Source organism: Acomys minous, assembly GCF_964271855.1.
Source record: "Acomys minous genome assembly, chromosome: 5".
In the NCBI taxonomy this organism is placed as follows: domain Eukaryota; kingdom Metazoa; phylum Chordata; class Mammalia; order Rodentia; family Muridae; genus Acomys; species Acomys minous.
Window position 1 is genome coordinate 83,019,505 of NC_140494.1, and position 26,321 is coordinate 83,045,825.

Sequence of the window (26,321 nt, forward strand, 5' to 3'; positions counted from 1 at the left end):
AGGGAATGAACGTACCATTGATCAATTTGTGTAATAAGCTGCAGAGGGATACAACTCCCAGGGCACGCCTATGGCTCTTACAGTCACCAAGACAGAACACACTCATGCTTTTCCTAGAAGAAATCATCCAGGTTCTTTCCTACATGCCTGGCTCTTTCTCCTTTTTCTTTTGAGCAGACCTTCTATCTTTCATAACCAATGTTCTTTGACCAAGTAAGATTCAAAGGAGTTGGCCCATGGTGAGTATACACTGCCAAGCCTATGTAGTCCAGCAGATGTGGAAGGAAGTGGAGAATAAGATGGTGATAGGAGAAGTATTAACTCTTCAGCATAGGAAAGGGAAAACCCTATTGTTGCACATAGAGGTTGTGCTTATGAGTAAAATATGGGGAAATAGCCATGAGGATATTTGCTTTAAGTTACATTTTCATAGTGACCATTTACTTTGAATATATATTATTATGAGTAGATTGCTGAAGAGATTATGTGGGGATTTTTTGTAGGTATCACATGACACTCTGATACTATAATACTCCCTTGGACAAAACAGTTTAGTGACTTAGTTATCACTATGAGTTGTACATGGTAGAGCCTGGCCACTGTCAGAGCCACACATAACATACAGTGAATGTCCCTTCTAATTCTTTTATCTTAGGATCAGCAAGGAACTTCAGAGCTTCCACTTTCTCTCAGTCTAGAATAAGAGTTTGTGACTTTTCTTTCACTCTCACTTGCTTGGGACTATCTCAGGCCTGTCCCAATACAGCAGCCTCCCCCGAGTCCCAGTTTTCCTGTGTATGTGGTGCTTGGTAGACTTTCTCTTCAAGAAGGAAGAGGCCGCTTACTTTTATCAAAGAAGTTAGTTTCTAAAACCTGAATATATATGTAGACAACATATTCCTCTCTCAAGTGTACAGTATGAAGCTGAGAATAGATTCAGAGACCAAAATGCTTCATATAATTTTTTTATCTATGAGAGGTGAATGCATTCAGCACACCATTACCACAAAATCTGCAGATATGTAGCTGAGTTTTCCACAGTTGGGGAAATCTCAGGAGTCAGAACATCTAGAGTACAATGGTTATCAGTAGTTATCCACATTTTTATCATGGTATCTCCCCTGCCAGGAAAGAATGGTGGGCAAGCTTTTTATTAACCATTTCTCAAATAAGTTGAATTCACAAGATACTTTCAAGTACTGAACTAAATGTAAAAGTTCGGGAACAGCCATATACTGACCACTCAAGCGCCAGACTCAGATGGATGGAAGTTTATTTGAACGCTGAACAAAAAATTGACTGGTCAGGGCCACAGCTTGTGAATTCAGACTGTGACATTGGTAACAAGAACTGACCAGTCAAAGCCATGATCCAAGTTCAGGTATTAGAGCATGACATTGGTCTACTTCTAAGGCCAGCTTTTTATAAGAAAAATCATCACCAGGCAACTAGGTGGGAAGCAAGGAGCATTACATCATTTTGATCCCTGACAACACAAGAAGAATCTATTTTGTTCTGAGCATAATGTAGCCAGGTGGCTAGACAAAGCATTTTAAACTGATTGGCTGGAATTTAGGGTAGGAGAGCTCCTGGGGGCTTTCCAGCTCTCTGGGAGTAAGGAACATAGAAGGGTGTTGTGGCCTTAACTCTAATATAACATCATTTATCCCTAACCCAAGCAGAACATGCATTTATCACCTATTGTTTTATTCAAAGCAGCAAGCTTGGGTAATAAGTAGAGACAATTTTTCTATACCCTTCCTCCTTTCTTACTCTTGTTTCTCTAAAGCAATTTTCTTTAAAGCTAGAGTTGTTGAAGATCTTGGAAGAACAGATGCCATGACTAAAGTGAAAATGCTACAAAAGTGGAAAGATTTTTGTTTGTACCTTCATTGATTCATTAATTCAGCTGCCAAAAGAGTGTGAAACATCTTCCCCTATGTCAAGGAATCCACTGCTATTAATACCTAATGGGATTAGGAATCATCCAGACAGCCAAAAACTGTATCACATACACAAAATTGGCCAGGCATTAAATGAAGATAGAGGTTTCAAAGAGAATAAAGAGATTTTAAAAGGAATGGATATAGAGAAGGTATGATCGTGTTCACAAAAGGAAACCTTTCTGAATGGTCAGATTTTAATGCATCCACTGAAAAATGTTCAGAGGTGTGATTGGGGATCAGAATGGATCCATCATAGAGAAAAGATCTGCAGCACTTTTAGAAACTGACTACTTTGATCTGAAGGTTTTTCAGGGGTCTCTAGTCTTCATGTGCTTTAACTTTGTAGAGTTAGTAGTTCTAAGTAGAGATTTAAAAATGGATAAGTCTCCCAAATGGAAGGTTAACATTATGAGACAATCTTTATAACAAATAAAAAAAATTGGATTCCTAAGTTTTATAGTAGTAAAACTATTATGTCCAGTTATCTCAATAAATAAAAAGGCAGAGACCTTAGAGACTGTGGTGTATATTTTCCACTCTTTCTCTCTCCTACTTGTCTAGCTTATTTGTCAACAACATGAAATCTGCAAACCAAACAAGTACTTTAGGATTTTTACTTGTAGGGTTTTCCCAAGATCCAGAGCATCAACCAATGCTATTTGGACTATTCCTGCTCATGTTTGTGGTCGCTGTGCTTGGGAACCTGCTCATCATCCTGGCTGTCAGCTTTGACTCCAACCTCCACACACCCATGTACTTCTTCCTCTCCAATCTGTCCTTTTCTGACATTTGTTTCATCTCTACAACTATCCCTAAGATGTTGGTTAACATCCAAACACAGAGCAAGTTCATCACCTATGCAGAATGTATCACCCAGATGTATTTTTTCATGGTCTTTGGAGGCATGGACACATTTCTCCTCACTGTGATGGCCTATGACAGATTTGTGGCCATCTGTCACCCCCTTCACTATCCAGTCATCATGAACACCCAACTGTGTGGCCTGCTGGTTCTTGTGTCATGGTCCATCAGCTTCTCATACTCTTTGATCCAGAGTCTGTTGATGCTGCGGCTGTCCTTCTGCACCAACCAGATCATTAAACACTTTTATTGTGAACTTGCTCAGGCTCTCGCTGTAGCCTGCTCAGACACGCTGATCAATCACATCCTTCTTTATATAGTGACTTGTGTTCTTGGCTTTGTTCCTTTCTCAGGGATCCTCTATTCCTACTCCCAAATTGTCTCCTCTATTCTGAGAATCCCATCAGCAGGTGGAAAATATAAAGCATTTTCTACCTGTGGGTCTCATCTATCAGTGGTTTCTTTATTCTATGGGACAGGCCTCGGTGTGTACCTTAGTTCTGGTTCTGAGGCAACTTCTTCCTCCTGGAAGGGCATGGTGGCCTCAGTAATGTATACAGTGGTCACCCCCATGCTGAACCCTTTCATCTACAGCTTGAGGAACAAAGACATTAAGAAGGCCTTACAAACATTTGGAAGAATACTTTTTTTTTAAGTGATGAGATCACTGGTTGCACATTTCTGCACTGACACAAGTAAAGGAGTAGGCTAAAGAAATTCTGCTTCTTAATCATGTAGAATTTTTATTCAGTTTGTTCTTCTGTCTTTGATCAAAATTATACTGTGATTAAATTTATCTGAAACATATATGATGTCTCCTTTGCTCTCCTTAGTTCTATCCTCATCCCCTTTTTTATATAACACATGTCTTCACTTCGGTATAATGTTTACATTTCTGTAGAACAATATAATCATTCGAATACCAACTCGTGAATTGTTTGATAAAAGTTATGAAAGATTTCATTATAAAACTTAAGTTCATGTATAGGTATATAATACCTGTGGCTATAAATGCTACACTAATCAGGCACATGCTAGGATGTATGTTACTAGTAGACAGTTTCTCTTTGTACAGCCTGAAACTTCCACTCAGAAATCACTTGAGAGGAAGTTTTATCTTGCTACTACACATTGATTGAGATAGTCTTCTATGATGTGAACGTTTCTGTCCCCCTGATCTATATGTTAAAATGTTATAACCAATGTTATTTTATAAGAAAATCAGCTTTCACTGGACACCAAAACTGTTATTTCTTAATTTAAAATTTTTCAGTCTCCAGAGTTGAGAGAAATGTACGCTATATAATGTCCTTAATCTAAGAGATTTCTTATAACATTCTGAACATATTATCCCCTATGACTAAAGGATATAAAATAATCTTGAAGCTTCAAATGCCCCATAATGTCTCAAGGAAATGTCAGAGATGTACTCTAATGGGGAGGGCAGTACTTTGAAAATCTCTAGAATAAAATAGAAATAATTTATACAAAATAATACCACAGATATGCAAGCAGCTACTTAGGAGAAATAGTCAAATAGGTGTTTGATTCCATTGTTACTACCTGTATAATGTTCTGTGGGTGTTTCTCAGCTCTCCTACAACAAAAAAAAAACTGCCTTGCTCTTTGATGGCAACTACACCATGAATGGATAGAATGTTGCCACTCTGATTGAAGAAGATAAAAAATTGTCACTTCAGTGAGATAACATGCATTCCATTTTCCCATTTGTTTCAACTATTACCAATGCAAAGGTGTTGGCCAATGACGATCTGGCCACATGGTTAGGCAAAAAGAAATAGAAAGCTGGCCTATTAAAGTTATGCTTTTATGAAGAATGACCCTGGGAAATCACTATGAAAATTTAAGCCCATCTGTCTTAGGTTTACAGCTCATAATCCATCATGCAGGAAAATCAGAGTTGAAAGCTGGAGGCTAGAACTGACGTTAAGGCCATGGAGGAGTGCTGCTTACTGAATTTCTCCTCACAGCTTACTCGGCCTGCTTATTTTCTTTTTCTTATATATTTACTTATCTTATTAACAATTTTAAATTAAAATAACTATATCACTTTTCTTCTTCTCTTTTATTCCTCCAACCCCTCCCATGTCCCTTATCTCCAAGGCATTCCATGCACATACCATCCTCCTGAAATACCTTTCAAATTCATGGCTTCTTTTTCTTTGATAATTATTGTTTTACACACACATAGACACATACACACACACACACACACACACACACAACCTGCTCTGACTAATTTGGGTGTGGCTTCTATGAATATGGTTTCAGTACTGATCACTTTGTAATAGATAACTAATTAAAGGGCCCATTCCTAGGAGAGGGTAATTCTCCCTCACAATAATCATTAGCTGCCTTCAGTCTTTCATCTAGAGGTAAGACCCTGTGAGATTTCCCCCATCTGTGTTAGCATAGCTATTGTTATTGTTTGGTTCTTGTTTGGGTATCATGGGTGTAGTTTTCTATCATTCCTAGGAGTCACCATCTCACAGCAGATTTCCTGGTCTTCTGGTTCTTAGTAATTTTTTTTGTCTCTTCTTTTGGTTCCCTTGAACATTGTGTTGCAGCTGGTCTCCCCCACAATCCCTTGATCTCTGTATCATGGCCAGTTGTAGTTTTTTCCTGTAATGGCCTTCTATTTTCTTCTTTAAACACAATTTTTTATTCATTTTAAATCCAGATTGTAACACCTTCCCTCCTCTCCATCCAGCCCCACCCTCCCTCTTCTCCCTACCCCCCCCCCTCACCTATCCACCCAAGCACACCAAGTCACTCATATCAGGACTGAACACATCCTCTTCACCTGTGGCCCGGGGAGGCCACCTCACCAGAGGTAAGTGACCCAATCAATCTAGAAACTATGTTTGAGAACTGGTTTAAACAGGTGAGTATTTCATTGCAGGAGAGTAAGTTATCCTGCTTCCTTATAGCACTAAGGATCACTAAGGGATGACACTGTCCACAGAGACTGGGGCCCTCCCACACCAATCAACAATGCAGAAGTGCCCCCAAAGGCTTGCCTACAGGCCAATCCGGTGGGGGAATTTTCTCAATTAAGTTTACCTCTCCAAAATGACTATAGTTTGTGCTAAACTGTCATAAAACTATCCAGCACACCATGAAAAGAATCGTTTTCAGTACTAGAAGAGAGCTAGAACCAGAAAGCGGTTATTCAGGTGTATGCACCAGAGGTATCCACGGTGTCCACAAGATGAGTAGCATTAAGGAGCTACAGAAATCCAGAGATGAGCCAAATGTACACATATTCCTTTTGTTCCCTGCTATATATGAACTATATGGCATAAGGGATGCATTATGGCTATGAAGCCAATTCCTCAGAAGAAAGTTCTTCACATATCTGGAAATGTGGACTTATATCAGAAGTTTTTGCTTACTAGATGGTATACATAAGCATTCATTATAATAGCAAAGAAATAGAACAGAAGATTCAATACCAATCTGGATACCAAATTCTATCCTTCATACCAGAGAATCTTAGTATAAAAGTTTTATGTGAATTGGCTTCCCATTACGAAAGCAAACAACAACAAAAACAACCTTATAAAAAAGAAAATGGGTTTTTTTTTTAACCTAAAGTTGTACAGGGTATGGCTTACCCTGTTGCTTTTGCATCTGTGGTGAGAGGCACATTAATCAACTCATGGCTCAGAAACAAAGAAGAAAATGAGGAGGAGGGGCTCTCACTTTGATGGAATTCCCTCAGTGACCTGAAGACCTCCCATTAAGTCTCCATCACATCTTCAAAGTATATTTTCAAGGAATAAGCCATTGAGCGTGAGCCTTAGTTAGAGAAATAGTGAAGCTAAAGCACATTTAATAGAAAAACGGAATGGTCAGTCAAAACATTAGTCATCTAACATAGGCGAAGAAAGGCTGTTTTGCAGTCGTTACGAGTTTGTATTCACAGTCAATATGAGTGAAACAAAAATTAATTCAAACTAGATGCAGTCCCTATCAAAATACCTACACAATTTTTAAAGACCTTGAAAGATCAATTCTCAACTTCATATGGAAAAGAAAACAGAATAGTGAAAACAATCCTGCACAATAAAAGATCTTCCAGAGGAATCTCCATCCCTGATCCCAAGCTGCACTACAGAGCAACAGTAATGAAAATGACATGGTACTAGCACAGAAATAGGTTGGTTGATCAATGGAATCAACTTGAAAACCAAGAATAAAATCCATACACCTATGGACACTTGATTTTTAACAAAGAAGACAAATCCATACAATGGGAAAAATAGGTGTCTTCAACAAATGATGTTGGTCATGAAACCGAAAAGCTTCTTCTATAAGTCAAAGAACACTGTCAAGAGACAAAGTGGCAGCGTACAGATTGGGGAAAGATCTCCACCAACCCTGTATGAGACAAAGGGCTAATATCCAAAATATATAAAGAACTGAAAAAGTTAAATTCCACCAAACCAAATAACCCAATTAAAAAATGGGGTGCAGAGCTAAGCAGAGAATTCTCAACAGGGGAATTCTAATAGCTGAGAGACACTTGACAAAATGCTCAATGTCATTAGTAATCAGAGAAATGCAAATCAAAATGACTCCGAGATTCTATCTTACACAAGTCAAAATGGCTAAGATCAAAAACTCAAGTAACAGCACATGATGGCAAGGGTGTGGAGAAAGGGGAACACCCTTCTGGAAAGTTGTACAACCACTCTGGAAATCATTCTGGCCCTTTCTCAGGAAACTGGGAACATAATTCTAGGAGTATTTCTTTAGAGTCAACACACAGAAGCTTTGGTCCCAATGGCGGCCAAGGCTGCACTTCATGCTGGTAACCAAACTTGGTAGTGTGTCACCTAAGTGATACTGGTTTTGAAGGTATAAAGGAGTCATAGACAGTGGCTGTGATTTGACACTGTATGACAAGGCTAGAGTCTCTGCAGAGATGTCAAGAGAGAACATTTGGAGAGGTGCAGAATCAGTTGTAGTAGAAGAGCCCAAGGTGGAAGCAGTCATGAAGAGATACTGAGGCTTGGCATCATGTGGCAGAGTCAGAATCCATGAAAAGAGACCGGGAAAGGCTATTGGTGAAGGTATAGGCAAGTTACAGCAGACTAGAATTTTGGAGATGCCAGTACCATGGGACAACTGCCAAGAACAGCAGCAGTGGACATATCCTGAGACTACAAGACAAGCTACATGTACTGTGGAGGAAAAAACCAAAGAACCTGTTGGACCCCAGAGAATCATGAGTGGGTCCCAGACATCAAAAACTGAACATTTTATAGTGTTAAGCTTTGGTTTTGATTTTATTTTATTGTGACTGTGCCCTGGTCCATAACTCTTGAAGCAAGAAAGTATTTAACTTCATATATATATATATATATATATATATATATATATATATATATATATATATATATATATATGATTTTGCTTTTACAGGCTCCCATAGTTACGAGAATTTGGAATTTTATAGATATTCTGAAATTTTAGAGATATTTTGGATGTTTTAAGGAAATTAAGCTTCTTATAAAATTATTCTCCTCTCATATATTTTATCCCAACCACAGTTTCCCCTCCCTCCTCTTTGCCCAGTCCCTTCTCTCCTGCTCCACTTCCCCTCCTTCATTTCTTTTCAGAAGATGGGAGGCCTCCCAGGGATATCAAGCCAGCATAGTACATCAAGTTGCAATAAGACTAGGCACCTCCTCTCATAGTAAAGCTGTAGGCGGTAACCCAGTAGGAGGGAAAGGGTATCAAAACCAAGCAAAAATGTTAGAAACTCAAACCAGGCTGGAACCTGGAGGCAGAAGCCAATGCAAAGGCTATGGAGGGGGGCTGCTTACAAGCTTGTTTCCCGTGGCTTGCTCAGTCTGCTTTCTTATAGATCCCATGCTGGAATGGCACCTTCCACAGTGGGCTGGGCCCTCCAACGCTGATCACTAATTGGGAAAATGCCTTACAGCTGGATCTCATGGAGGCATTTCCTTAACTAAGGCTCCCTCATCTCTAGCTTCTATCAAGTTGACACACAAAACCAGCCAATACAGGTACAGTTCTTGGAGTATCTTTTACATCCTTTTACCCAGAGGCGTTGTCTATCCTTAATGTGAAAGTGTGTTTCTTGGATGCGGCAGAAGGATGGATTCTGGGTTTGCATGCATTCTGTTAATCTGTCATTTCATTAGGGAATGAGACCATTGATATTGGGAGTATCAATGAGCAGTATTTGTTGATTCTTGTTATTTTTGCAGCAGTGATGATGGTGGTGGTGGTGGTAGTGGTTATGGTGGTTACGATGGTGGTGATGGTCACTTGAATTTTTTTTATCGTGCCCTTTCTGACAGGTGTAAGATGTAATCTCAGAGTCCTTTTGATTTGCATTTCCCTCATGACTAAGGATGTTGAGCATCTCTTTATGGGATTCTTGGCCTTTCGAAGTTCCTCTGTTGAAAATTATCTGTTTAGCTCTGTACCCCCACTTTTAATTGCATTATTTGGTTTGGTAGAGTTTAATTTCTTGAGTTGTTTATATATTTTGGATATTAGTCCTTTGTCATATGTAGGGTTGGTGAAGAACTTCTCCCAGTCTGTAGGCTGTCATTTTTGTTTTGAAGATTGTGTCCTTTGCCTTACAAAAGCTTTTCAGGTTCATGAGGTCTTATTCACTGATTGCTGATCTTAGAGCCTGAACTATTGGTGTTTTGTTCAGAAAGTTGTCTCCTGTACCAAGAGTCCAAGGCTCTTCCCAATTTTTCTTCTTACAGACTTAGTATGTCTGATTTTATGTTGAGGTCTTTAATCCACTTGGACTTGAGTTTTGTGCAGGATGATAAATATGGATCTTTTTGCATTTTCTACATGTAGCCATCCAGTTAGACATGCACCATTTGTTGAAGATGCTATCTCTTTTCCATTGTATGGTTTTTGGCTCCTTTGTCAAAAATCAAGTGTCTAAACATGTGTGGGCTTATTTCTTGGTCTTCAGTTCTATTCCATTGATCAACCAGCCTATTTCTGTGCTAGTACCATGCTGTTTTTATTAGTGTTACTCTATAGCACAGCTTGAGAACAGGGGATGGAGATTCTTCTGGAAGATCTTTTATTGTGCAGGATTGTTTTAGCTAGTCTGGGTTTTTTGTTTTTCTATATGAAGTTGAGAAATTATCTTTCAAGGTCTGTAAAGAATTATGTAGGTATTTTGATAAGGATTGCTTTGAATCTGTAGATAGCCTTTGGTAAGCTGGCCATTTTTACTGTTGATCCTCCTGATCCATGAGCATGGGAGATCTTTCCATCTTCTGACATCTTCAATTTATTTCTTCAGAGATGAAGTTTTTCATATGTCTTTCACTTGCTTGGTTAGAGTTACACCAATGTACTTTATATTATTTGTGGTTATTGTGAAGGGTGTAGTTTCCCTAATTTCTTTCTCAGCATTTTTATCATTTGTATACAGGAGGGCTATTGAATTTTTTGAGTTGATTTTTTATCCAGCCACTTTGTTGAAGGTGTTTATCACCTGTAGGAGTTCTCTTGTGGAATTCTGGGGTTCACTTATGTACACTATCATATCATCTGTGAATAGCAATACTTTGACTTCCTTTTTTCCAATGTGGTTCACTTTGATCTCCTTTTGTTGTCTTATTGCTCTAGCTAGAACTTCAAGTACTATATTGAAGAGATATGGAGAGAGTGGGCAACCTTGTCTAGTCTCTGATTTTAGTGGAATTTCATTGTTTCTCTCCATTAATTTTATGTTGACTATTAGCTTGCTGTATATAGCCTTCATTATATTTAGGTATGTGCCTTGTATCCCTGATCTCTCCAAGACTTTAGACATGAATGGGTGTTGGATTTGTCAAATGCTTTTTTTTTTCATCTAAGGAGATGATCATGTGACCTTTTTTCTTTCAGTTTGTTTATATGGCAGGTTATATTAATGGACTTCTGTATATTGAGCCATCCCTGCATACCTGGGTTGAATTCTAACTTGGTCATGGTGAGTGATATCTTTGATGTGTTCTTGGATTTGGTTTGAGATTATTTTACTGAGTATTTTTGCATCAATGTTCATAGGAGAAATTGGTCTGAAGTTCTCTTTCTTTGTTGAGTCTTTGTGTGGTTTAGGTATCAAGGTGACTGTAGCCTCATAGAATGAATTTGGTAATGTTCCTTCTATTTTTATTTTGTGGAGTAGTTCGAAAAGAGTACCAGTATTAGCTCTTCTTTGAATGTCTGATAGAATTATGCGCTGAAACCATCTGGCACTGAGCTTTTTTTGGTTGGGAGAATTTTGATGACTGTTTCTATTTCTGTAGTAGAAATAGGAGTATTTACTTTGTTTATCTGATCTGGATTCAACTTTGGTAAGTGGAATCTATCAAGAAAATTGTCCATTTCATTTATATTTCAAATTTTGTGGTGTATAGGCTTTTGTGGTGTAAGGCCTAATGGTTCTTTGGATTTCCTCACTGTCATTTGTTATGTCTCCCTTTTCATTTCTGATTTTGTTGATTTGGATAGTGTCTGTCAGCCTCTTAGTTCGGAAAAAGGTTTGTTTATTTTGTTGATTTTCTCAAAGAACCAGCTCTTGGTTTTGTTGATTCTTTGAAGTGTTCTCTTTGTTTCTAATTTATTGATTTCAGCCCCGAGTTTTACTATTTCCAGCTGTCTCTTCCTCTTGGGTGTGTCTGCTTTTTTTTTTCCCTTAGGGCTTCCATGTTCCATTAAGTTAGTTGCTTGTATGAGATCTTTCCAAACTCTCTACTAAAGCACTTAGTGCTATGAATTTTCCTCTCAGGACTGCTTTCATTGTGTCCTATAAATTTGGGTATGTTATATCTTCATTTTTACTGAATTTTAGGAAGTCCCTAATTTCTTTATTTCTTCTATAACCCAGTTGTTATTGAGTAGAAAGTTGTTCAGTTTCCATGTGTGTGTAGGCTTTTTGCTATTTCTGTGGTTGCTAAGGTCCAGCTTTAGTCCATGTAGTCTGACAGGAGTCAAGGCATTATTTTAATCTTCTTGTACTTGTTGAGACTTGCTTTGTGACCCACTATATGGTCAATAGGAGAAGGTTCCATGAGGTGCCCAGAAGATGGTATAATCTTTTCTGTTTGGGTGAAAACTCCTGTAGATATCTGTTAGGTTCATTTGATTCATGACATTGATTAGTGTCATTAATTCTCAGTTTACCTTCTGTTTTGTTGATGTATCCTTTGGTGAGAAGGGGTAATTGAAGTCTCCTACTATTACTGTGTGGGGATTTGTGTGTGATTTAAGCTTTATTAATATTTCTTTTACAAATGTCACTGTCTTTGTATTTGGGGCATAGATGTTCAGAATCGTGAGGTCATCCTGGTTGAATTTTCCTTTGATGAGTATGAATGATCCTTCCTCATCTCTTTTAATTTTGGATAAAAGTCTATTTATATATATATATAAGAATGGCTACTTCAGCTTGCTTCTTGTGCCCATTTGCTTGGAAGATCTTCTTCCAGTCCTTTACTCTCATGTAACAGGTAACGTCTATCTTTCTGGCTGAGGAGTCTTTCTTGTATGCAGCAGAATGTTGGGTCCATTCTGTTGTGGTTAATTTATAAGTAGGGCCTAATGTTTATTATTAGTCCTGTAGTTATTACAGCAGTATTTTCTAAGCTGTTAGCAATCAATGAAACACAGACACATTATATTTTAAAATAGCCATAGTTATCCTAGGGCAGGACAGATATTAATCCCTTAAACTACCTTCTATACCTCCTTGCTCCAATCCCATGCCATTTGCTTCAAATAATTTCTATCAAGCTACCTCCCATCTATAGTCCCAAATACTAGCTAATTATCATCATCTGGGCCAAATCTCCATCCATACAAGCCATTTGATTCTTCCTCCACCTAACCCATGGTGCCAACCTTCCTCCTTCCTGCTCTTCTCTTCCAGTCTCCTCCCCTCTCTTCCGGTCTCTCTCCCAAAAACCCTCGGACCTTAGCCATACCTGTCCCATTTGCTGTGCCTAGGTGTGATGGCTTTTTACTGGCCAAACATGAACAAGGTTTTAGGCAATGTTACAAACATTTTGGGGTACATGAGTCTTCTCATTTGGGCAGACCAGACCAACCTCCAACACATTCTGTTAGCTTCTCTTTTTATTGGAGAGTTGAGACAATTGATGTTGAGAGATTAATGACCAATGACTAGTCAGTCCTTTTATTTTGATGTTGGTTGAGGTAGTATGTTCATGTGCTTGTCTTAATTTTTCTTTTGCTAAAGTGAAATTATCTATTTCCTGTGTTTTCCTGGGTGTAGTTAACCTCCTTGGGTTGGAGTTTTCCTTCTACCATCTTCTGTAGGGCTGTATTTGTGGATCAGTATTATTTAAATTTGTTTTTGTTGAGGAATATTTTGTTTTCTCCATCTATGGTTTTGCTGGTTATAGTAGTCTGAATTGGCAGCTGTGGCCTCCTAGGATTTGCACAACATCTGCACAAGCACATCTGGCTTTTATGGTCTCTGCTGAAAAGTCAGTGTGATTCTGATAGGTTTGCCATTGTATGTTACTTGGGCTTTTTTCTCTTCTAATATTTTTCTTTGTCCTGTATATATTGTGTTTTGGTTATTATGTAGCAAGAGGATTTTCTTTTCTAGTCTATTCTATTTGATGTTCTGTAGGCCTCTTGTATATTTATAGGCATCTCTTTAAACTGGGAAATTTTTCAATGATTTTGTAGAAAATATTTTCTGGGTCTTTGACCTGGGCATCTTCTCTTTCCTCAATTTCTATTATCCTTAGGTTTCATCTTCTCATGGTGTCCTTGTTTTCTTGGATGTTTTGTGTCAGGAATTTTTTAGGTTTAACATTATCTTTGATGGTTCCATCAAATTCTGCAATTCTATTTTCTACATCTGAGAATCTTTCCTCTAGCTCTTGTATTCTGTTGATGATGCTTACCTCTGCAGTTCCTGCTTTCTTCTCTAGGTTCTCTCTTGCCAGGATTTCCTCAGTTTGTGCTTTTATCAGTTTCCATTTTCATCTTCAGATCTTAAACTGTATTATTGATTTCCTTCACCTGATTGTATTTTCCTGAATTTCTTCCAGTGATTTCTTCATTTCCTCTCTATAGGCCTCTGCTATAGCCTCTCTAAAGTCCTCAATCTATTTGACTGTATCTTTGTGTATTTGTTTATGGATTTTATTCACATCCTCAATTATCATTTTCATAAGGAAACATTTGAGTTTTCTTGTATTTCAGTTGCGTTAGAGTTTCCAGAGATGATTGCCTTGTGATAACTGGGTTCTGAAGCTGCCATATTATTTTTGCTTTTGTTGTTTTTTTACACTGGCCATTAGCCATCTTGCTGTCTTTGATGTTGGGTGGTAGTTTCTGGTGTACTTCACTGGCCATTGAGAGCAGCTCATAAGTGACTATAGGTTGAGACCCCTCTCCTGGGGTGATCAGGGAACTCTTTAGGTGGATCAGGTGGGTGACCTGAGGTCAGATCAACCTGTGCTCCACAATATGGTGTCTCCTCTCAGCAGGGAGACTCAGACACTGGTGTTTTGTAGCCCACAGCTCCATCTGAAACACAGAGTTCAGGTGCTGCACGCTGCTACCAGGCATGTTGCTAGACCTTGGAGCCTGTGTCCATGCCTGCATGGACCCAGGAACTTTCCATGGATTGGCCCAGTGACCTGAGGTCAGATCCACTTGGGTTCCAGCCTGTGGGGGTCTCCTCTGGGCTAGAAGATCCACACACTGGCATTCTGTAGCCCAAATTTCAGTCTGAGACACAGAGCTCAGGTGTTACGTGCCAACTGCCAGGCATGTGGCTAGACCTTGGAGCCCATACCTATAACTGTATGGACTGAGGCGCTTTCTGTGGTTTAGCTGGGTGGCCTGAGGTCTGATCCACTTGTGTTCCAGACCATGAGGTCTTCTCTGGGCTAGAAAACCCAGGCAATGATGTTTTGTAGTTCCTGGTTCAGTCTGATACACAGAGTGCAGGCGAGTGGCTAGACTTTGGAGACTGAGCACACACTTGAAGGAACCCAGGTAATTTTCGGTGGATTAGCTGGGTGACCAAAGGCTGGACTCACCCATGCTCCAGTGTGGACCCGCCACCTGGGAGTCACCAGCACTGGTATTTTGTAGCTCACAGTCTGTTCCTTAGGTTGCTGTGCAGTCACTACTGTCCTGCTGATCACACATGATGTGTGGTCAGTACTGCCATCTTTGCCTTCTCTTTGGGTTTTCGTCATTGATTCCATTTCCAATTTCAGTGCTTGAACTGTTTTATTCATATCCTTTAACTGTATTTTTTTTTTAATTTCTTTAGAGGATTTATTCATTTCCTCTTCAAGGATCTCTATCACACTAATAGACTATTTTAAGGTCTTTTTCTTGTGCTCAGCTATGGTACAATAGTCCATGCCTACTATAGTAGGGTTGTAGGGCTCTAGTGCACGCACACTGTCCTGTTACTGTGTTTTTACACTGATGTCTAGGCATGGGTTTGGGAAGATTATAATTCTAGGTACTGATGATATCTGGTCTTGTCTTTGTTGGGTGGGTCCTTGTGTTGCCTCATAGTTAATCCTTCTGGTATCCTAAGAGGTGTCAGAACAGGGGTTCGAGATAAAATTTATTTCTAGGTATTGGGAGCTGACACTTAGAAGTGGGGATTGGCTAGGAAGGGGGAGTAAAAGGGTTCATAGCAGGGAGGGAAGTAGAGTGTTCCACCAAAATCTGCTTAGTTGTGAATGAGGAAAGGCAGTAGAAGGGGTCTGCTACAGGGCTAGAGATGAGGCTGGGGAATTGTATTTGGAGGAATAGAGAAAAAGGTGAGTATCTTCAGGTAGCCTAGGGCATGCTTGCTGGAGTTGGGAATTGGAATAAAGCAAGGAGTGGAGAAAGGGAAGAAAGGAAAATCTGGGTAACTTGCTGGAAATGGAAGAAAGACAAGCCACGGCAAATGTTCTGCTGCAGGGCTGGGGAGGACTGGAGAATTGGGTTTGGAGGAGCAGAAGAAAAGGTGAAGGTCTGCAGTTAGTCTACCTGCTTCCCTGTCCAGGGTAACCTGGGAGTTCATGTCTTGTTTTCACATTTACTTGTGTATGTGTGTGCTCGTGTATGTCGTAAATGTGAAAGCCAGAAGATAACCTGTAAGAGTCAGTTATTTCCTTCTATCATTTGTGTTTTGGGGATCAAATTCAGGTTGTCTGGTGTGGTGGCAAGTGCTTTTAATAAGTGAGCCAACTTCTCAGTCCGTGTTTGTCTTTTGATAGATGAATTTAATCATCACATTTGAAGCACCCATTTCACAAAAGAATTATGCACTGTGATTTTGATTTACATCTATAATACAATGTTTACTCAACATATACAATAATCAGGGACACATATCACATAACAGAATAAGAAAATCACCATAGAAAATGAAAGGCACTAAAAATTAATTTTTTTCATGATACTCTCAACAAACTGGATGTCAAAATTATAGCACCTTAATTTATCAGTGACTTTATATGTATGACAAGCCAGTGAATACCATCATTATCAATGAAGTCTGAACAGAATCCAGAGCTTTTCCTTTAAGATCAAGAACAACAATATCCCTACTTGGAACTTATATTCATCATAAAACTGAACATTTGAGCCAATTAAGAGAAATAAAAAGGCATCTAAACAAAAAGACAAAATTATTTGTATATGTTGTCATTCTGAATAGAAGAAAAATTGGTAGCATGGATGAAACTAGAAGACATTTTGTTATGTGAAAATAAGCCAGACACAAAAATTAAAAATAATACATTATCATATTTAAATATGGCATGTATGTAGGCATGGCAGTGTATACATATAATCCCAGCACTTTGGAGGCAGAGGGTCTCTGTGAGTTCAAGGTCAGGCTGGTCTACACAGTGAGTTCCAGAGCTAAACAGTGAGACTATCTTTAAAAGAGGGAAGGGATATAGGTCACATGAGAGGAAAAAATTGTAATTATGGATACCAAAAGCTAAGAGTTACTGTTTATGAGTTGCTGTTAAAGATTATAAGCCTTCAGTTACAAAATATAAGCAACATAGGAGTGCAGTTAGTAAATACAGTTAATAATGTACTTTACCTGAATTGTGTTAGATAGTAAAAAGCTTTCCCAGGACTCAGGAAGGCAGATGCAGGAAGATCTCTGTGAGTTCGAGGCCAGCCTGGTCTACAAAGCAAGTCCAGGACAGCCAAGGCTACACAGAATAACCATGTCCCGAAAAACCAAACACCAAAAACAAAAGCAAAAAGTAAAGTCCTTTATAATACCAAAACCAAATTACTGTATTACATTTTAATAACCTTAATAATTGTTTCATGGTGTATACATATGTTCCATAGACTCTTGTACATCTTAAATATATTTTAAGACTGGAAAGTCATTAAGTGCAAATATTAAAAACATCTAAAATACTGGAAATGCAAAAATTGTCAAAACACCTTTATAAAAGTCAATAAAGTCATGTTTCAGTTAGTATACAAGATCTTAAGACACAGAAATAATCCCCATGTTCTATACACAAAGTTTCCCAAATGTAAATCACTTCATGTTTATTGAATGTTGATGACTAATGTAATTAACTACTTTCCAACATTTCATACTTTCACAAAGTCCTCCACTGTGATACTGTAGGTAATCATCAAAGCACTGAGCAGAAATACAACTTTCCACATTGTATGCCAACAGAGTTTCTCTCACATAAAAAGCCCTAGAAACAGTGAAGGCTTTCCAGGGTTCGGCACTGTGAAGCTTCAAAGTGAGTTTATGTGAGCTGGGTTTTGAGCATTCTGACCACTCCCCAGACTCTCTATGCTCATGACACATCTCTGCAACATGAGTTCTTTCATGTAACAACAGAGATACAAGTAACCACTTTATAATGGCTTACACTGATAAGCTTTCTTGCCACTGTGAATTTGAATGCACTGCTAAAGCAACAGAACTTCCTAGAGCAGTGTCTTCATCCCTTCCAACCAATGAACTTATCTCAAGGGTTTCTACGTGTTCTGTAAGATGAGGACTACTGAAGGCTATTCCGTAACTTTTACATTTATAGGCTTTCTCTCCACTGTGAATTCTTACATGTTTACTTAGATGTGAGTAAACAGCAAAAGCTTTCCCACACTCCCTGCATTTATAGGGTTTCTCTCCAGTGTGAGTCCGCATGTGAATGTGAAGGTAGGAGGAGCACGTAAACGCTTTCCCACACTCGTTACACTCAAAGGGCTTCTCTCCAGTGTGAGTTCTCAAATGTGCAGTAAGATAGGAGGAAGAAGCAAAGGCCTTTCCACACTGGTCACATTCGTATGGCTTCTCTCCTGTGTGACTTCTCCTATGTTCAAGGAGGCCTGAAGATGTAGTGAAGGCTTTCCCACACTCCTTACAATTATAGGGCTTCTCTCCAGTGTGACTTCGTATATGTTTTGTAAGACCAGAGCGCACTGTGAACGCTTTCCCACATTCCTCACATTTATGGGGTTTCTCTCCTGTGTGAATTCTTACATGTTTACTTAAATGTGAGGAAACAGTAAAGGCTTTCCCACATACCTTACATATGTAAGGTTTCTCTCCGGTGTGAGTTCGTATATGATTATGAAGGTAGGAAGAACATGCAAATGCTTTTCCACACACATTGCACTCGAAAGGATTTTCTCCAGTGTGTGTTCGTAAATGTTTAGTAAGGCTTGTGCGCTCAGTGAAGGCTCGGCCACACTCCTTACATACATAGGGCTTCTCTCCAGTGTGAGTCCGCATGTGAATGCGAAGGTAAGAAGAACATGTAAACGCTTTCCCACATACTTTACACTCGAAAGGCTTCTCTCCAGTGTGTGTTCTCAAATGTGTAATAAGAGTTGAAGAAGAAGCAAACGCTTTTCCACAGTGATCACACTCAAAGGGCCTCTCTCCCATGTGACTTTTCATATGTTTAATAAGGCCTGAGGTTGAAGTGAAGGCTTTCCCACACTCCTTACATTCGTACGGCTTCTCTCCAGTGTGTGTTGGTAAATGTTTGCTAAGGCCAGAGCGCCCTGTGAAGGCTTTGCCACAGTCCTTACATTTATAGGGCTTTAGTCCAGTGTGGACCCGAAAGTGATCATTAAGACATGAGGAGTTTCTAAAGCATTTTCCACACACCTTGCATTCAAAGGGCTTCTCTTCAGTGTGAGTCTTTAAGTGCTGAGTTAGTGGGTAACACCTAGAAAAGGCTTTCCCGCATTCCTTACACTGGTAAGGTTTCTCCCCAGTGTGAGTACGCATATGAATGTTAAGGTTGGCAGGATATTTAAAGCTTTTCCCACATTCCTTACACTCATGGGCCTTTTTTCCAGTGTATGGTAGACCATTCCCAGCACGGTTCAGGTCTGGGTTAAAAGCATCACCACATTGTATCCATTTAAAGAATTTGTCTTCGCTGTGACTTCTCCCAGGTGCTCGAAGGTATGACTGAAATTCACTGGATTCAAGAAATTTGGTTTGTATACATTTTGTCTGATAAGCAGCACTTGCAATCATACTAAAGTCTTTTCCTTTGTCTTCCTCTTCCTTTGCAGAAGAGGCTTCCTTAGGCTGAGTACAAAAGATTTGTCCACACTGAACATCTTCATAAATGTCTCCTGAGTTTTGAGTATTTATGTGGGTCAGACTGCATGAAGGGTCTTTGAAGATTTCTCCAGGTGGCTTAAAGTCACAGAACTCCCTTCCATTGTGGCTATTTGACTGTTGATTAAAAAATAAGATATTAAACTTTTTCCAAATGTATTAGTTAGTATACCTCACTCACCTAGCACAAGAACATGATGAGGATGGTGGTGGGTGTTCCCATTTTAATTACACGTATTTACTCAATGTGAATGAAAAAATCCTATTGCAAGAATCTTATGCCATCTGCTCTAACCCTGAACAGCTTCTACCTGCCAAGGTTCTGCTTGGGCCTCGGAGTGTCCAGACAGCATCGTACACTAGGCTAGAGGAAAGGAAGCTTAACCAGGCCCGTGCGCTACACAGGAGCTTGGTCCAGCAGTGAGAAACACCCTTCTCTGAGACGGTTCTCAGTGAGACAAGGTTTACTGGGGGATAAACCTTGGAGAAGTGGGAAGAGGTTTTCGGGATGTGTGTACATTACTGGCTGGGGCTGAGGTGCTGGGAATGCTACATTTGCATGGAGGGGAATTGCAGGTTCGAGCTGGAGCTGCCCTTAGAAGGAAATAGGGAGCTTCAGCCTGAAGCCTGGCCACCAGGCTGTGACCACCTCAAGGGTGGCAGACATGGGGGTCACAAGGCTACATGCACTGGACACAGGCCCGAACAGGGACAGAGCAGTCCTGACTCCTATGGTCTCAAGATGATTTTCGAAGGTTTGGCCACATCCCAATCTTACTCTTGTTCCAGGCTGGCTCCCCCGGTCACATGACTCATGTGCCCCACAAGCTTCCTGTGCTTTCAGGAAATTGTTTTAAAAGCCCAATGTCTATAACTTTAGGTAGGAATAAGTGCTTATAGGAACTCAAATTTCAAACTAGGATTAGAACTATTTCTAGATACTACTCTTGTGGATGTTAGCTATTTCTCTCTAACATCTCTTTATTTGTAAGCATTTTAATGATATTTACATGAAATATTAAGTCTATTTCAATGAAGAAAATATGAAATATCTCTTATGACTCTTACCAGTTGTATCGCATTTGACACTTTTAACTGAAAAATATCCTGCTGAAACACTGTCCCTCTGGTGTTAGGTTGCATAGCCCCTTCTGAAGTTAAATAACAAACAAACAAAAATGTAAGTGCTTCCACAATAAAATAGAAACATTAACAATTACATATCTCATTTGAATTTGTTCATTTTCATATTAAACAGGTTAAAAATAAAGCTATGTTATATATTAGCAATTTGGCTAGGTCTAAGATTTTACACACTGAGAATATAGGTCCATGTCAAAATAAAAGAGGCCCCAGGGGCTGGAGAGATAGCTTAGCGTTAAGAATATTTGCTGTTCTTGTTTAAAAATAAATAAGTAAAAGACCCAGATTCAGTCCCCAGAATTCACATCAGACAACTCACAACCACTTGTGAGTCAAGTTCCAGGGGACCAGATACCCTCTTGTGGCAACCACAAGCATCTGCATGCACATAGCATATATTGACTCACACAAGCCCATATGCATACAGCAAAACTTAAAACAATAATAAATATTTTTAAAAGTGGTCCTGGATCCAGTAGTAAATAATAATGATGATAATGATAATAACATGAAGCACAATTACAAAGAGAATAGGCAGTCAAAAATTTAGAAATAATTAGCTTTGAAATTTAAATGCCCTGGCTAACAGAGACAGTATTATTAGGGAAAGAAGAAAGATTTGGACAATTGAGCTTGAAACAGTCTAAATAGATGGAAAGTAATAAAATGTAGAGGTATGAAGATCTAAAACTTTCAAGTCCAAAGGCCTCAGCCTTCTAACTCAAGTTTTCTCTTGGTGGTAATATACCTTAATGGTAGAGCACTTCCTTAGCCTTTGTGCTGACCACGGGATGAGGAGCAGGGTCCCTACCACATTCCAAACAGACTAAACTCCTAAGCAGTTACCTTGGTGAAGTCTTCTCTCGACTACTCTCAACTCTTCAGCCTCCGAACAAGAGCTCAATTTGGATCTGATGAGCTGACATCCTGTACATGAGGACAGATGCATTCATGAAAGCAGATCAAGCAAGAAAGGGTGGATATACCCTTGCATGACTTAGAAACTATGGTTCCAATGACAGCAATGAACTACTGCTAAAGACCCCAACATGTAAGCACACCTTTTATGTTCAATAGGAACTGACTTCTTACCCTTAAAGCCTAAAGTGACAGTTACAGGGATAAGACAAAACACTAATACTGGGCAGTGGGATGGTTCACCAGGTACAAGTGCTTGCCACTAAGCTTGACCACCTGTTTACATGCCTGGAACATGGTGGGAAGAAAGAGCTGGCTCCCCCAAGTTGTCTACTGACTTTTAGATATACACAGTGATAAACAAGAATTAGTGTAAACAAGATTTTTAAGCACGAATATTAATCAAATGCAAAATAAAGTGAAAGAAAGGAAATTGAGACAGGTTTCCACTGTATGGTCTTGGCTGCCCTTGGCCTAAAACTTTGTAGATCAGGCTGGCCTTGAACTCACAGGGACATCCCTGTTTCTACTTCCTAGAGAGGTAGGATGAAGGGCATGTACCACTAAATCTACAAAATCTTTGTTATCATGAAGAAAAAGACACACTAGTAGTTCAATATTGCAGTGCGTTAGAATCATGAGGAGGGAAAACAGAGATGATCAGAAAACCAAACAGTATTTCAGATTCAGTTTGTCTAAGATAGTCTGATAATTTCCTTTTAGTACAGCACAGTAGCAATACTGGTGGTGTTAAGGCTGTGTTTTAAGACACAACAGAGTAGATTAAAACACAATAGGGCAGAGTATGAGCTCACGCACACTCTGTCTCTGTCTCTATCTGTCTGTCTGTCTATCTCTCTGTGTCTCTGTCTCTCTCTGTCTCTCTCTCCCTCTCTCTCTCTCTCTCTTTCCCTCTCTTTCTCTCCCTCCCTCCCTCCATCCCTCCCTGCTCTCTTCTCTCTCCTCTGTTTTTTGCTTTGTTTTGTTTCTTGAGAAGAGTTTCTCTATGTAGTCCTGGCTAATCTGGAGCTCACTATGTAGACCAGAGTGATTCAAATAAGAGTCTCCTGCCTCTGCCTTCCTAATACTGAAATTAAAGGCATGCACCACCATGCCCAGCCCTTTGGTATTTTCAACTGTCCTTATAGCTACTATCACTAATCCTAAACACAGAAAATTCATAGGTGTGATGGCTCAGCAGGTAAAGGTGCTTGCAGCAAAGCCTGACAACCTAAGTGCTATCCCTACATCTCCCGTGGTAGAATGAGAGAGATCACTCCCAAAGTTGTTGCCTGAACTCCATGTGTGGACTATGATATACACAAACGTGTACACATGCACATACACGCATGTGCACACACATACAACATAAAATAATAAACTGTTATTAGAAATATATACGTATTTTTGTTCTGTAAGAGTCTACAGGGAATGAGGGGAACCTCACCTAATGTGGCCAGGTTCTGGAAGTTCTCAAGCATCACCTCTCTGTAAAGGTTCCTTTGTTGTGTGTCCAGTAAAGTCCATTCCTCCTCAGTGAAGTCTACAGCCACATCCTCAAAGGTCACTGACTCCTACAATCACACACACTTGGATTTGAACCAACATCTCCATCCAAGGCCACAGGAGACTGAGGATAGGAACCCAATGGCTACAACAGAGTTGGAAGTTCTCCAGCAGCCTATGCCAGCGGTCAGGGAATAGCTCCAGCTGCTCTTTATATCCATCTCACCCACTTGTTTTTTCTCATGATAGAGTTTCCCTGTGTAGCCTTGGCTTTCCTGGACTTGCTTTGTAGACCAGGCTGGCCTCAAATTCACAGCGATCCACCTGCCTCTGCCTTCCTGAGTGCTGGGATTAAAGGCCTGCGCCACCACACCTGGCTCCATCTCACTACTATTAATTTTCACTTTCATGTCTTATTTTTAAAGACAGAGTAGAGTGGGCCAGGTTGGCTGGCCCTAAATTCTCTACTTTCCCACTTTTACCTACCCAACGCTGGAATTAAAGGCGTGCACCACTGTGCCTGACTTCATTCCTGTGTCTTTCCTGACACATCTCGTTGTCTCACCTATAACCAGACCAGATGTTCTTTCTCGTTTATTTCCTTCTACTTAAACACATTAAACCTACTGTATACACTTGATAAATGCTAAGAAGTGAATAAAGTCTTTCAGAAAGCAGAACATTCACCCCCTCTATCAACCGTCAGAATACAGTAAAATCAGAAATACATAATGATGTCATGAGGATGAAGATTAAGTACAAATTACTGAACTGGAATGATTTTCACAATAATCCTAAACCAATATAAAATGTTACTTTTCTCATTGATATAATAAATATATGACCAGAAGCAACATCAGGGAGAAAAAAAAATGTATTCTGGCTTGCAGTTTGAGAGGATATAGTCATGAAGAAATACAACTAATCACTCAGACCTTGAATGAGGTTTTATTTACTCTAGAGGAGTAAAGTCTGCCTACATGGAAATGTGTCAGCCTTATGGGTATAATGGCAGGAAATGCTTTACTCACACCTGGTAACTACTTCTCCAGCAGTCAGACACCATCCTTTCCATCTCTGTCTTTTCATTGTGAAAATAGCTTGGGTTCCTAGAAAATAAGCCTAGAAGGAAAAGAAAAAAAAAACCAGATTAGCCATAATTCTGACATTTACACACATGGCTGTCATCCTATCCTAAGCTTATCAAAATTCCCTGATAGTCCAACACAAGAAATCAATCATTTCACATACATATAGGACTACCACACAGTGCCAGAACAATCAAACTCAAAAAAGGAATGGTGAGCAACACTGCCCATGAGGACAAGTATATCATCCTTAGTTTACAGGTAATCAACAATGAGCCCTAGAAACATGACCTCTTAACTACTGCCCATGGCGGAGGAACTCATGAATGAAACCAAGTAGCACCCAGGACCAAAGCACACATCTCATCAAGCTGGCTTACAAAACAGACAACTTCAGCAACTCTTGCCAACTTCATCGTCTGTATTAGTTATTTTTCTCATTGCGACGATAAAAAATCCTCACAAGAGGCAACTTTGGGGACTGGAGATGGCTGAGTTGTAAAGAGCACTTGTTGCTTTTGCAGAGGAGCCATGTTCAGTTCCTAGCACCTGCACAGTAGCTCACAGCCATCCACAACTCCAGTTCCAGGAAATCTAATGCCCTTTTATGACGTCCAAAGGCACCAAAAGCATGCATGTGGTCCATAGACTACGTGCAGGCAAAACATACATGAAAATCAAAAAATAAAAAGAAGCAACTTAAGGAAGAGTTTATTGTGGCTCATAGTTCAAGAGGGTATAATCCTTGAAATATACTGGAACACTCTCTTCTGGAATTTGAAGGGCACAACGAGTCAGTTATACTCAATAAGTGGCCACTGGTGATCTTCTCTCTATAGGAGAAGGCATGGCAGCAAGAGTGGGAGGCTGGCTGATTATACTGCATTAGTAGTCAGGAGACAGAGAATGAACAGGAAGTAGGGCTAGGCTATAAAACCTCAAGGCCCACGCTCCACTGAGCTACTTCCTCCAGCAAAGCTCCACTTCCTGAAAGTTCAACAACCTTTCCAAACAACACTACAAGGTACCAAGGGTTCCAATAAGTCACTGAGGTAATTTCATATTCAGTCACAGAAGCCTCCCTGAATGGGCAGAATGACTAGTCAAGCTCACTACTAGCACCTATTCTGTCTGTACAAGGAGCACATGACACATGAGCCAGTCTTACCATGGGACAAACCGATGGCTTCCATCCTATAAGGGTAATGGTGAAATACACTGGAACGCTCTCTTCCGGAATCTGAAGGACACGTCTGGGCAGTTTATACATATAAGTGGTCAGTGGTGATCTTTCTTCTCTCTATAGTGTTACTTGCATTCTTGAAGACATAGATCATCATCATCAAATATCTATTAATCATCAAGCATCATAATTAGCTCTTTCTCTTTATGATAGGTGAAAGCCACTAAAAATGGTAACACGTGGGCTGGAGAGATGGCTGAGCAGTTAAGAGCATTTGCTGCTCTCCCAAATCTGAGCTCAGTTTTCAGCACCCATGTGGAGCTGATTACAACCACTTGTAATTCCAGCTCCACTTAATCAGACACCTCTTCTGCCTCTGTCGGTACTTTCATACACAAGGAATGCATTCACGCAGAAACACACACACACACACAATCATAGACATAAATAAATATAAAAACAAACTTAAAGATTAATTATCCTAAGGCTTCAAGGGCTCCCATCATTAGCAACATTTATGTTTAAAAAACCTAGATGAGGGAGCTAGGGGGACAGTTCAGTGGTTAGAGCGCTGACTGCTTTTGTAGAGGAGCTGGGTTTAGTTCCCAGCACCTACATGGTGACTCACAACCAGCCATAACTTTGGTTACTCTCTTTGGTCTTCTATGAACACCAGGCACCCATATGGTACATATACATGCAGGCAAAACACTCATACTCATAAAATAAAGAAACAATTTTTTTTAAGCATCCAGACTCAGGACCAGTGAGATGACTCAGCAGGTCAAGGTGTTTGCTGGTAGGCACAGCAGCCTGAGTACAATCTCTGACCCATAAGGTAGAAGGAGAAAATCAACTCTTGAAAGCTGTCCTCTGACCTCCACACTCATGCTGTGGCATAACACATACTAAATAAATAAATGTAAAAACAGTTCATTAAAAAAAATAAACAAGACCTAGAAAAAATAAGCAATTATTCAAATTATCTACTTAGAGATATAGTAAAGCTTTAGGCACTCTGA

General features: G+C 39.7%; 2 protein-coding genes across 5 annotated transcripts in view; one reads left to right on the forward strand and one right to left on the reverse strand.

The window, feature by feature from the left end:
• The window catches only part of LOC311597496 (olfactory receptor 7D4-like), a gene marked incomplete at both ends in the record, with an annotated part of 336,911 nt that extends 333,449 nt beyond the window's left edge, over positions 1-3,462 (forward strand). Inside the window, one exon of the mRNA XM_084781715.1 lies at positions 2,824-3,462. Coding sequence (XP_084637841.1) covers positions 2,824-3,462 — 639 coding nt within the window. The remainder of the gene's footprint in view (positions 1-2,823) is intronic.
• Positions 3,463-16,101: 12,639 nt separating this feature from the next.
• Positions 16,102-26,321, reverse strand: part of LOC311598201 (uncharacterized protein) — a 28,617-nt gene continuing 18,397 nt past the window's right edge. The window contains exons 2-7 of one of the 4 annotated variants that reach the window (XM_084783178.1): positions 25,285-25,369; positions 24,062-24,150; positions 22,970-23,096; positions 21,451-21,531; positions 20,530-20,612; positions 16,102-19,578 (exon numbers count right to left, since the gene is read on the reverse strand). In XM_084783178.1, coding sequence (XP_084639304.1) covers positions 17,746-19,578; positions 20,530-20,612; positions 21,451-21,531; positions 22,970-23,096; positions 24,062-24,150; positions 25,285-25,309 — 2,238 coding nt within the window. In that variant the 5' untranslated portion in view covers positions 25,310-25,369 and the 3' untranslated portion in view covers positions 16,102-17,745. Of the gene's footprint in view, positions 19,579-20,529; positions 20,613-21,450; positions 21,532-22,969; positions 23,097-24,059; positions 24,151-25,284; positions 25,467-26,321 lie in introns of those variants that run through there. The other 3 variants (XM_084783177.1, XM_084783176.1, XM_084783179.1) reach the window with 3 other exon arrangements.